Here is a 13498-nt window from a genome sequence, read left to right as displayed (position 1 = left end):
AAAACCAAGCCATGAGGTCGAAGGAATTGTCGGTAGAGCTCAGAGACAGGATTGGGTCGAGTCACAGGGTACCAGCATTGAAGATCCACAAGAACACAGTGGCCTCCATCATTCTTAAATGGAATACGTTTGGAACCACCAAGACTCTTCCGAAAGCTGGCTTCCTGGACAAACTGAGCAATCAGGGGAGAAACGACTTGGTCAGGGAGGTAACCAAGACCCGACGGTCACTCTGACAGAGCTCTAGAGTTCCTCTGTGGAGATGGGAGAACCTTCCAGAAGGACAACCATCTCTGCAGCACTCCACCAATTAGGCCTTTATGGTAGAGTGGCCAGGTGGAAGCCACTCCTCAGTAAAAGGCACACGACAGCCCGCTTGGAGTTTGCCAAAAGGCACCTAAAGACTCTCAGACCATGAGAAACAAGATTCTCTGGTCTGGTGAAACCAACATTGAACTCGTTGACCTGATTGCCAAGTGTCACATCTGGAGGAAACCTGGCACCATCCCTACGGTGAAGCATGGTGGTGGCAGTATCATGCTGTGGAGATGATGTTCAGCAGCAGGGACTGGGAGACTAGTCAGGATCGAGGCAAAGATCAACGGTACAGAGAGATCCTTGATGAAAACCTGCTACAGAGTGCTCAGGACCTCAGACTGGGGTGAGGTTGACCTTCCAACAGGACAATGACCCTTGGCACACAGCCAGGACAATGCAGGTGTGGCTTCGGGACAAGTCTCTGAATGTCCTTGAGTAGCCCAGCCAGAGCCCGGACTTGAATCCGATCGAACATATCTGGAGAGACCTGAAAACAGCTGTGCAACAACATACCCCATCCAACCTGACAGAGTTTGAGAGGATCTTCAGAGAAGAATGGTGATAAACTCCCCAAATACAGGTGTGCCAAGCTTGTAGTGTCATACCCAAGAAGACTCGAGCCTGTAATCGCTGCCAAAGGTGCTTCAACAAAGTACTGAGAAAAGGTCGGAATACTTATGTAAATTATATTTCCATTTTTTTATTTTTAATAAATTAGCAAACAATTCTAAACAGTTTTTGCTTTGTCATTATGGGATATTGTGTGTAGATCAATGAGGATTGTTTTGTTTGTTATCAATTTAAGAATAAGGCTGTATAACCTAACAAAATGTGGAAAAAGTCAAGGGGTCTGAATACTTTCCGAAGGCACTGTACATGCCAACCCCATTAACAAGAGCTAAAAATACTTTGGGTAACAGGCTGAGATCACTGTCATAACTTCACATGATGGTTCCCAAAATAAATGTGTTTCTACCGTCTATATGAAGAGTATATAAATGTGTTGCCTGTCACTTCAGCTCTTTATCACTTGTCATTTAATTCATTGAATGTCTAGACTTTTTCCGAGGGCCAAACATTTTGTAAACAAGAAGTAACTAAATGTGTGCCATACATACTAAAATAAACATCAATATAAAGTGTCTTCAAAATGTGAGCATATTGGAAGGGTTAACAGGGGGATTAATGAGATGTTTTTTTTATATAGGCTTCAGACAGCACAGGTCCTCCTCAATGATCACTGTAGGATGACAGTCCGGCCTTCTCGGCCTCTGCCTCTTCCCCTGCCACTGCCCCACTGTGGACCCTGTCCTAGGCCTGCCCAGATCCTCATACCAGTGAAGCGGTCATTGAGGGTCACTCCTGTCTGAAAACCAGGAAACAGTCAAGGTGACATTCATTATTTATAAGGAGAAGGTAGCTGGTGGAAAGACAGAATTAGAATCTGAATTTCATAGGCTCTCTATGCTAAAGACATTGAAATGTTCTAAATACTGGTAATGGCATATCACCTGATTTATAGTGGCCTTGAAGTTAAATCTGAGAGGGATGCCTTTGGGCTGGGGAGACACCCCTGATGGACTGGATCGGTCCAGCACTGTGGCCTGCTTAGCCTTGGCCCTGAGAGAGATCAGGTAAGGACACAGGACAGATAAGGATTAGCTTTTGAATGCACATAATTAGTAATAAAACGTTTGTTTTGGACAGAACCCACAAAGGCCTTTCTGTAAAACATGGCTGCAGTGTGTACTAATGTATGTGCAACTCACGCGGGCTCTGAGTTGGGCAGTGACACCGTCAAGGTAGAAACACCGGAGGGCGCCTTTTTCCAGCTATTGCAGGTAATGTTATGAGAACGTATAATAATGAGCAATTCTACCAATATAATTTGGTTTATTTGTCACAAGCAACGACAGTGATGTTACCTCACCTTCTAACCTTTTGGTACTTATCCATTTTTCCATTTGCTGCAGGAAACTAGAAGGAGGGGAAGATGATAAAATGTACATGTAAGGGTGTCTTTTACTATTATTCTGTGTATTCATTCACATGAATTTGTAGGTATTAGAGACCATACTATGATCATCTATTGCAAACCATAAAAAAACAGTGTTCATTGAACAGTACCCAGTAATATGCCTTGTTTTACTCATGCTGAACATGACCTCAGTTAGCATGGCTCTTAATGTAAGTGCAGAGATACTGTACATTCATTCCTCTGAATCGCATGGCCTACTAAAGGTTGTATATAAGTGTTATAAATGTGAAAATAACAAAATACCCCTCTGTTTAGGATGAATGGCTTCACACCGCCCTGTCTCTGTTTGGGCTGGAATGGTGGCTTCTTCTGCCCTCTGAATTGGGGAGGAGGCCTAATACAGTGACACAAGAATCATGCCCATAAAGAGACTGTACAAAACAAATGAAAAAGACAAACAATATCCCTAGCGACATCCCTAAAAGTGCATGGAATTGTGAACAAATGGAATCAATGTGTTTCACAAATAAACCTATCTATCAAAATCATGTCATAACTCAGTAAATTGCTAATATAATTTTCCATATTGGAAGAAAAGGAGTCCAGGCCTTCATACATTTACATAAGACTAGAGTAGGTTCCCAAAGCTCAAGTCCATCTGACCCTGAAGCTACTCATTTGAATGTTTCTTAACTGCACACCTGATGCACAAATCCTGTGTTTACACAAACATAACATAATGACATACATACACATCATGTATATACTATACACACATAAAACCCATGTGCTCAGAGAGAAGGAAAGCCATTTCAGAGTCTAAGAGAATCTTACGCATTATAAAAGTGCTGTGATAATGCATTAAGCAAACATGCTGTACCTTCTCAAAGCCCCTGGAGGATCTCTGTATGGTTGATAAAACGCACCCTTGAACAACGGTTTACGTTTTCCGAACTGTGCTCCTTCCTGAGGGTTTAAAAAAAAAGACCTTTTGTCACATCGGACTCAGTGTGTGCACTTACTACATTGCATCATATTCACATATTGGAAAAGTGCAAATGTCAGTCATTTTCTGTGCACATACCTTTGTGTTCAAAGGAGGTCTTTTTAAAGGGCTCACACCTTTGAGGTGATGTGCTCCAAAAGGTGTCTTTCTGAGATATGGCTTTATTCTGTAATAGCCAGGAATGGGGGGTCCCATGTAACGTGATTTGTAGGGTCCTAAAAAAAGAGTTATAGTATAATCAGCTCCTTTCTCCAAGAGGGTGATGATATGGTAATGATGAATGTCTTCATATGGAGGGATATGTAAAGCGATGTGCAACCAATACAGTAGGCGTACCTTGCTGGAATTGATAAGGACCACGTCTGAAAGGAAATGTCTGCTGTTGTCCTGCCCTGTCCAGTTTCTTGAGGACAGTGTTTTTGCTTGTGGTGCGTCGGTCCCGAGCCTTGTTGGCAGCCTTATTGGCCTTGTTCTCTTTTTTGTTCAGTTTGATGATGTCATCTGGGAACAGGAAAGTAAAGCTGTGTTTCAGATGAGAGTAGTCATTGACAATTGAAGCATGCACTCCAAGCTGAAATCACTCACTTTAACTTGTCACTTGAGAAGCCAAATCCATTACATGTTAGGGGAGCTAATGGGGTCCAAAATTACAGTGGCATTATGTCTGCAATGTTCAACTCAACATGACAATAATGGATGAGCTCCCCTAAGATCTCAACTGGATGGTGTTTTAATAGCAGGCCTACATCTCCATTAAAGCACTACAGTTTAAAGTGGCATATTGCATAAAGACTAAAGGAGAATAAGAAATCAGATTGTTGACGTGCGGGCTATGTAACGTGTGGTGCAGGTCCATGTCACACCAAGATGCCTACTTGTGTCGAATGCATTTTGTTTTATTGTTCAACAAGATTGAATAATATAGCAATTATCGTTGCACTATGGAACACATGAAGACATGAACTTGACTATGCTTTGTTTACTGGAACAACATTTGATTGGTTAACACGCACACTGCAAAGAATCATGAGAAAATGTCCAACCTAGTGACAAGTCAATCTTCTCCGATGTGCGGGGCTCTTGCGCCTCTTGCGGATCTGACTCCTCCATAGCAGTGGGTTCAGGTTTGGCAGTGGCTGCATCTGCAGTGGGTGCGATGTCCATTATTCCTGTGTCGCACGCAGGGGGCAAACCTTTGACGCCCTGTATGGACTTCTCACTTATTATGGTCTCAAATGTACCCTATATCTTCCTCCACGAGTAAAGTAATGATAATGGTCAAAAAAGATTACACACTATATTTTACTCAAACTTCTCTCATACATTGGGGCCCTCTTGCTCCTAGGCAGCTGGTAAAGTTTGTCTGCTGCGCTGATAATGTCCAGAGAAGAGGCAACCCAACCCTGTAATGAATTCAACCAACTGCATGACGGAGCCTAAAATGAATTCAACCAATTGCATGACGGAGCCTAAAATAGCTCATGTTCTAACAGTAGTGTTAGGCCTCTAAGCAAGCAAAACACTTGGTAGACCTTTTACAAAGTAGGCCTAGACACTGTGTGCAACAGAATTCTTTCTGGGGGTTCAATATGTTTCATTAGACATCACCCGGTGTGATTATTAATGATAGTAATAATAGTCTCACTATCAGCAACATTATCTTACAGTACATTTATGTCGGCCTGTCAGCAATGCATTTTTGGAGACGGAGGGTTAATCAAACGCACCATTTAGTTTTGGTGGGAAATACATAGTTGTGATTAGTTCCAGGTGCAAAATGTTCAAATGCTTAATCATACAGGTCTGTATTGGGACCTGTTTATAACTCCAATAGTTTACCGACAGGTCATGGCACAGACGTGATTATGTTCCTTTTCTCCCTGATAAGAAAAGGCGTGTATCTCTATTCCAAAAGGTCCGGCAGGCCACAGAGGTAAAATTAGTTTTATATCAGATATTCCGTGGATATTCTGTTTTCTCATCGATAGTTATTGAACCAAGCATTCCATGACTATGAAGAAGGCATATTCTGTATCTGTATTTAATTTTTTATAATATGAATGATATATTATGCTTACACAAAGCATGCCATAACTATGAAAATGATGTATTCTGAATCGGGGGATGATGGACATAAATTCACTTATATCTTTAATTTTTTTGTGGGAATGAATTTTTTCTTCTTCTAAATAAAAATAAGCTATGGATTTCTGTATAATATTTCCTAGGATTTTTTTAACCTGCAGCAAACCTAGTGGATCATGCTGGAAATAACGGTAAAAGCTAAGTGCCCCCTCCAAAAACCGACCAAAAAGCATGGCCCTAATCGTGGTTCAAGTCTCAAATGCTGCGTTTACACAGCCAGCCCAATTCTGATCTTTTTTTCACTAATTGGTCTTTTGATCGATCACATCAGTGATGTCAAAAGACCAATTGGCGAAAAAAAGATCAGAATTGGGCTGCCTGTGTAAATGCAGCCAGATACGGCTGAATAGTGGTGCATGTACAGAATACCCCTGTGTTGTACACTTTCTAATCTACTAGATAGCATCACCTCTGCTGAAAGTTGACAGATGACGTTAATTGTTTCAAAGGGTAACATGAGCATAAAGCCCATTTTCCAATCGTTTTTTAGTCTCAGAGTGAAACAAAATAAAACATACCAATCCCAGTCCTAATTTCAATGTAGCAAATCTTGCTAAATCTGGCTGTGAAACTGAGCAAAAAATTTTGACCTATTTGCAACTTCACTACCCAAATGTTCTTGCTGCTCCCACAGGATATCTTAATGCTGGAAGTAGAAACTGGATTCAAAAGCACTCATAGGGGCCTGACATAATTTTGTTGGGTGTTAAACTGGCCCAAAGATTCAATGGCCACAATAAAACATGTTAATGTCATGGTAATGTTAATGCCAAGTTGGAGAATAGTTTGCCTCACTATGGCTCTGTCCCTACCTAATATTGATGTTGCTGCTAATGGGCTAAGGGATGGTTTCCCAGACACTGATTGAGCCTAGTCCTAGAGTTAAAAGCAAGATCAATGGAGATTATTCATTTAAAGGGCTTTTTTAGTCTAGAACGAGGCTTAATCTGAGTCAGGGAAATCTGCTCCGTTGTACCACGGGTGCCCTTTACATTCATCTAGTGGTTTTCTAGACATCTCCCGGTGCAATGTATATAGTGTTGCATATTGCTGTATCCGTTTTTCTTGCCATTTACGATTGTATTGCTCGCTTCTTGAGAGTATAGGTTGCTTGTACTAACATTACATTTAGCATGTGTTTTGGTAGAGCTACAGTACATTTATAAAATGACTTGTACTATCTATTTTTAAGAATCTCTGTCAGTATGATATCAAGTGGCCTTTTTGGGTACTTCAATTATCCGCTGGTGTCTGAGGTCTTTGTGTGGCCTTGTCTGCCCGCAAATGTTTGTGGAGATACACTTGAAAACGAAAGGTCAGGATTGAATGCATTGAGTTGCAGATTCTACAAATTATCTTGGCTATCAGGCAATACATCTACAGTAGGAGCGCAAGCTTTAAAACAGTAATAATACTACCACTGCGGTGCTATAATATAATGAAATGTGTGGTTTAAAGCTTTGGACCAGTAACTCGAAAGGTCGCTTGTTCGAATCCCCAAGGCGACTAGGTGAAAAATCTGTTGATGTGCCCCTGAGAAAGACATGCAAACTCTAGTTGCTCTGGATAAGAGTTTCTGCTCAAATCTAATATTAATTTGCTAGTGAATTTCTTTAATGCAATTCATCCAATAAATTGGTCCAGAAATGATGACAACACACACACACACACCGGGATCTGGCTTCCCTGCCTCACCATAAGCTCTCATCACTGACAATACAGTCTTCTTTAATGATCTACAAAAAGCCTTTTAGGACAGATACAGGATCAGTTTTTACTATGTTGTATTGACAATGGAGACCTGCTCAGTGATCCTCAATCTGCCCTCCTCAGGCTTTGAGAATACACGCCTACATTATCCATAACTTTTATGTGTAAGTGCACCCGGTCATCTGTTTGTTGGTTGTGCCTGTCGGTTTGAAGCCTGGCTGACGTGACTCAAATGACCACACAGCGAGGAAGAGCTGCGACTCACTGGTCTGGACAGGTGGCGGTTTTGTTAATACAATATATTCACTCAGAAATTGTGTGGACTCATTGATTGATTCTTTCAAAAAGGTCACTGTGTGTGACTCTGCCTGTGGGTGTTTGAGTGAGAAAGACACAGAGGAGAACCAATCAGAAAAAAAGCACAGCCCCCTTTGTTATCAACGCATCGTGCTGACAACATTAAAAGAGCCTTTCCAGACCCTGAAGTCAGGAGGACTTTGAATCAGGCGTCAGCCAGGCCAGTAGGTTCGGGCCTTTGGCTAATCCATAATCATGCAGAGCCACAGCAAACCTCTCACATTAGACTTCTTTGGAAAAGACCCAGTGAACGTACAGTTTTTTTGAGGTTATACTATATTGCGCATGGTTGTTAGTGGCCTACAGGATTCATCTGCATTTGAGGTTAAGGTTAACTACCCCCAAAGAACAAAGGTTGGGCCTCTAGTCACTATTTGAACTGGACCAGGTCAATCAAGGTTCCTGAGGTGGGTAGCACATTACTGCCGACTACTGGATGAAAAATCAGTAACTTCAACCCTTGTCAGATTTAAGAAACTCTTCATTGGATACGTGATTGTTCAGACACTACCAACACATTCATAAACATGACAACGCAGCCTACATCACATTTTCACACTTCATCCAAAGTGCTTGACCTTAAGATTTTAAAACAGGCCTAAAAACAGGTGATACTAGCTGAAGTGGATGGTGAATGTATTTGGCAAGTTTTGAATACAGGAGCTAGAGGCAAAGGGAGTTTCTTCAACCAAACCCATCTACACCCATCTATCCACGTTCGTCTCCTATGCCAACATCCATCCATACAATTGCCTTGTCAACTTTTTGTTTAAAAAAATGTATCATTGAATAAAACAAACTGAATCAAAAAGCAGTTGAACAAGAGTGAACAGAATTTAGGATGAGGGGTTTGTCAAAACCAAAGCAATCTACCCTGATCTGGAGAGAAAGAGAGCATGGGGCAGTTGAGGGATCATTCAAATTCTGTGAGGGACGCAGTATTTAAAAAGGTAAATAGGCTGATGTGGACAACCATTCACAGGCAAACAATTTGAAAGTGTCTGGGAGTCATCTATAGGTAATACCACACAACATGGGAGTGACATACTTTGAGGGCATCATGCCTCACAGCAAGTGTAGAAGAAGAAGGGACTGTCCTTGAAGGACAAGGAAGGAGAAGAGGGTCTCAGCTGAGGTCCAAGCATTCTAAAATGTGCTGTCCAGTTGTCCCTCAAACAGGCCTGCAGGTGCAATTAACCAGCCTAGATACCATCTGTGAGTGACCTGTAAGGATGGTCAAGACAGAAAGATAGATCAATATTCACTGTTCCATTTAAAAAAGTGCATTTCTTTTAAAATAGTGTAAAACTGTTCTAGAGTCATATTGTCTCAGCGCAGTAGGGTTCAGCAGGGTTAGAGATATATAGACTTACAGTCCTGGGGCCAGGCTTATTACTTCTCATCAGGGTGTTGCAGGAGGCGGTAAAGCAGGACCTTGTGAGCATCATGTCCACTGGATAGGGCTGAGTGACTGAACTGTTTGAATGGTTCTTAGGGTGTGAGAGAGAGGGAGGGAGAGAGGGGAAAGAGAGAGAGAAAGAAAAACAGCAAGAGAGAGATACAGAGAGAGAGAGAGAGAAGTGGGGGGGGGGGGGGTCAGTAATCAAGTAATATCAGACTGGCTCCGTTTCATTGATCATCAGCCCCCCAGACAATGGGTATGTATACATTCAGAGAAGTAGGCCAATTGCCACAGCAATAGTCTTGTTCACAACTGAAGAGTATAGTCAACTTCTGCCTTTCAGTGAGTAGGAAAGGATGTTTGTATACCCATACCAATAAAAAAAAGCTAATTTATTTATTAATAAGCTAAAAGCTAATTTAATAAGCTAAAAGCTAATTTACTGTATTGGCTGATGGAACTAAATCAAGTTCATGATGATCTGCTCAGATGCCATACTCCTGCGGGCACATTCAGCACACATACAGTCAGACACACACACACACACACACACACACACACACACACACACACACACACACACACACACACACACACACACACACACACACACACACACACACACACACACACACACACACACACACACACACACACACACACACACACACACACACACACACACGCACACTGACTATAGCTTAATTTGATATTGTTGCATGTGTAAGTAAGTTATCTATGCAAAGTGCCAGATAGGTATCCATTTACAGTAAATGTTGTTGATTATTACTCAGTCAATTATCACCATCAGCCAGCCAGAAGATATAGCTAAGTAAGCTACAGAAAGTAATAGAGAAATCTCACCTTTCTGCAGCAGATAGCGCTGGAAGGGCAGCTTCATCTTATAGCATGTTGAGGTATTAACTACCACTAGTTACAGTGGTTCTTTCTTTAAAAGTTGTGCCATATTGCAGCACAGCTTTTGCTGCCGCAGAATTCTATGGCACTTATTTAAGTGTCAGCCATTGTGTTGTCATTAATGCTAGTTAGTGTTCGTTTGACCACCAGAGGGCATCTTTGAGAAGCATTTGACAGTTTTTAAGATTGGCTGTACTAGAGAATTTAAAACCTTTTTTTGTAAGAACATAGTATATGGGATTGATTTTAAGAAATGTAGCTTAATTAATTTGATTAATATTATGGTGTTGCTATTCCAAGAAAATGAATCCCTCAGGGTTTCTGTTAGGAAAATATAGCAATGTACAATGTGAACATTAGGGAGTAAGCTACTAAGTAACTGCAAGTGAAGAGCAAAATAATGCTAACATTTCCACACCCTAATTGTAGGCTAACCACCCAAACGGAGATTCAGTGAAAATTAAAAAATCAAATTGATTTATTAAGACCAGTCCCCATACTTGTCTCAGAGCAGCGCGAAACGGTGCTGAAATAGTTGACAAAACGCGGGTAGCATATTGCTTCAAATTCTATTATAACAATTGGCTACAATACTGTAAAATAGACCTAATAATGCTAAAAATAATGCTTCAATAAATCGACTGCAGTAAGTATGCTGCTCATTTTTTAACTGTATTCCATTTCCAGCGAGACTATTCAAGCCGTCGACTCACTGATGGTTGAAGATGATGAGCGATTGACAAAGGCAATCTGGAATCTGCTGCCGTGACGGCTCAACATTAACAACAAACTAATCACAGAAGACAGTGGAAGAAACTTGAGTGGACTTATGGAAAGGCTCTGTAAGACATTATATATATATATACACACACACGCACACAATCGTTCAAAAGTTTGGGGTCACTTAGAAATGTCCTTGTTTTTGAAAGAAAAGCCATTTTTTTGTCTATTAAATTAATATCAAATTGATCAGAAAAACAGTATAGACATTATTAATGTTGTAAATGACTATTGTAGCTGGAAACGTCAGATTTTTAATGGAATATCTACATAGGCGTACAGAGGCCCATTATCAGCAACCATCACTCCTGTGTTCAAATCAAATCAACTTTATTTGTCACATACACATGGTTAGCAGATGTTAATGCGAGTGTAGCGAAATGCTTGTGCTTCTAGTTCCGACAATGCAGTAATAACCAACGAGTAATCTAACTAACAATTCCAAAACTACTACCTTATACACACAAGTGTAAAGGGATAAAGAATATGTACATAAAGATATATGAATGAGTGACGGTACAGAGCAGCATAGGCAAGATGCAGTAGATGGTATCGAGTACAGTATATACGTATACATATGAGATGAATAATGTACGGTATGTAAACATTATATAGCATTGTTTAAAGTGGCTAGTGATATATTTGACATCAATTCCCATTATTAAAGTGGCTGGAATTGAGTCGGTGTGTTGGCAGCAGCCACTCAATGTTAGTGGTGGCTGTTTAACAGTCTGATGGCCTTGAGATAGAAGCTGTTTTTCAGTCTCTCAGTCCCAGCTTTCATGCACCTGTACTGACCTCGCCTTTTGGATGATAGCGGGGTGAACAGGCAGTGGCTCGGATGGTTGTTGTCCTTGATGATCTTTATGGCCTTCCTGTGACATTGGGTGGTGTAGGTGTTCTGGAGGGCAGGTAGTTTGCCCCCGGTGATGCGTTGTGCAGACCTCACTACCCTCTGGAGAGCCTTACGGTTGTGGGTGGAGCAGTTGCCGTACCAGGCGGTGATACAGCCCGACAGGATGCTCTCGATTGTGCATCTGTAGAAGTTTGTGAGTGCTTTTGGTGACAAGCCGAATTTCTTCAGCCTCCTGAGGTTGAAGAGGCACTGCTGCGCCTTCTTCACGATGCTGTATGTGTGGGTGGACATATTCAGTTTGTCTGTGATGTGTACGCCGAGGAACTTAAAACTTACTACCCTCTCCACTACTGTCCCATCGATCGATGTGGATAGGGGGGTGTTCCCTCTGCTGTTTCCTGAAGTCCACAATCATCTCCTTAGTTTTGTTGATGTTGAGTGTGAGGTTATTTTCCTGACACCACACTCTGAGGGCCCTCACCTCCTCCATGTAGGCCGTCTCGTCGTTGTTGGTAATCAAGCCTACCACTGTAGTGTTGTCCGCAAACTTGATGATTGAGTTGGAGGCGTGCGTGGCCACACAGTCGTGGGTGAACAAGGAGTACATGAGAGGGCTTAGAACGCACCCTTGTGGGGCCCCAGTGTTGAAGATCAGCGGGGTGGTGATGTTGTTACCTACCCTCACCACCTGGGGGCGGCCCGTCAGGAAGTCCAGTACCCAGTTGCACAGGGCGGGGTCGAGACCTAGTGTCTCGAGCTTAATGACGAGTTTGGAGGGTACTATGGTGTTAAATGCTGAGCTGTAGTCGATGAACAGCATTCTCACATAGGTATTCCTCTTGTCCAGATGGGTTAGGTCAGTGTGCAGTGTGGTTGATATTGCGTCGTTTGTGGACCTATTTGGGCGGTAAGCAAATTGGAGTGGGTCTCGGGTGTCAGGTAGGGTTGGAGGTGATATGGTCCTTGACTAGTCTCTCAAAGCACTTCATGTGAGTGCTACAGGGCGGTGGTCGTTTAGCTCAGTTAACTTAGCTTTCTTGGGAACAGAAACAATGGTGGCCCTCTTGAAGCATGTGGGAACAGCAGACTGGGATAAGGATTGATTGAATATGTCCATTAACACACCAGCCAGCTGGTCTGCGCATGCTCTGAGGGCGCAGCTGGGGATGCCGTCTGCGCCTGCAGCCTTGCGAGGGTTAACACGTTTCAATGTTTTACTCACCTCGGCTGCAGTGAAGGAGAGTTGCTTTGGTTGCGGCAGTGTCAGTGGCACTGTATTGTCCTCAAAGCGGGCAAAACAATTATTTAGTCTGCCTGGGAGCAAGACATCCTGGTCCATGATCCGTGATTGACTGTAGACCCTGCCACATACCTCGTGTCTGAGCCGTTGAATTGCGATTCTACTTTGTCTCTATACTGACACTTAGCTTGTTTGATTTCCTTGCGGAGGGAATAGCTACACTGTTTGTATTGGTCATTTTTCCGGTCACCTTGCCCTGATTAAAAGCAGTGGTTCACGCTTTCAGTTTCACGCGAATGCTGCCATCAATCCACGGTTTCTGGTTTGGGAATGTTTTAATCGTTGCTATGGGAACGACGTCTTCAACGCACATTCTAATGAACTCGCTCACCGAATCAGCGTATTTGTCAATGTTGTTGTTTGACGCAATACGAAACATATCCCAGTCCACATGATGGAAGCAGTCTTGGAGCGTGGAATCAGATTGGTCGGACCAGCGTTGAACAGACCTCAGCGCCGGAGCTTCTTGTTTTAGCTTCTGTCTGTAGGCAGGGAGCAACAGAATGGAGTCGTGGTCAGCTTTTCCGAAAGGAGGGCGGGGGAAGGCCTTATATGCGTCGCGGAAGTCAGAATAGCAATGATCCAAGGTTTTACCAGCCCTGGTTGCGCAATCGATATGCTGATACAATTTAGGGAGTCTTGTTTTCAGATTAGCCTTGTTAAAATCCCCAGCAACAATGAATGCAGCCTCAGGATATGTGGTTTCCAGTTTGCAAAGAGTCAAATAA

At 42.4% G+C, this 13498-nt stretch overlaps 1 protein-coding gene across 1 annotated transcript; it reads right to left on the bottom strand.

Annotated features, from left to right (window-relative positions):
- Positions 1–1524: 1524 nt before the first annotated feature.
- On the bottom strand, positions 1525–4688 carry LOC135549143 (UAP56-interacting factor-like). The gene is made up of 9 exons (XM_064979188.1): positions 4346–4688; positions 3639–3803; positions 3381–3517; positions 3177–3250; positions 2600–2690; positions 2249–2295; positions 2088–2150; positions 1830–1938; positions 1525–1684 (listed from the first exon to the last, which is right to left on the bottom strand). Exons 1-9 carry the CDS (start codon positions 4464–4466, stop codon positions 1556–1558), a joined length of 936 nt encoding a protein of 311 aa, XP_064835260.1. The 5' UTR covers positions 4467–4688; the 3' UTR covers positions 1525–1555.
- Positions 4689–13498: the final 8810 nt, after the last annotated feature.

This window comes from Oncorhynchus masou, chromosome 12 (genome assembly GCF_036934945.1).
Source record: "Oncorhynchus masou masou isolate Uvic2021 chromosome 12, UVic_Omas_1.1, whole genome shotgun sequence".
Taxonomy (NCBI): domain Eukaryota; kingdom Metazoa; phylum Chordata; class Actinopteri; order Salmoniformes; family Salmonidae; genus Oncorhynchus; species Oncorhynchus masou.
The sequence above is the reverse complement of the archived record's forward strand: the minus strand, read 5'-3'. Positions and strand labels throughout refer to the sequence as shown.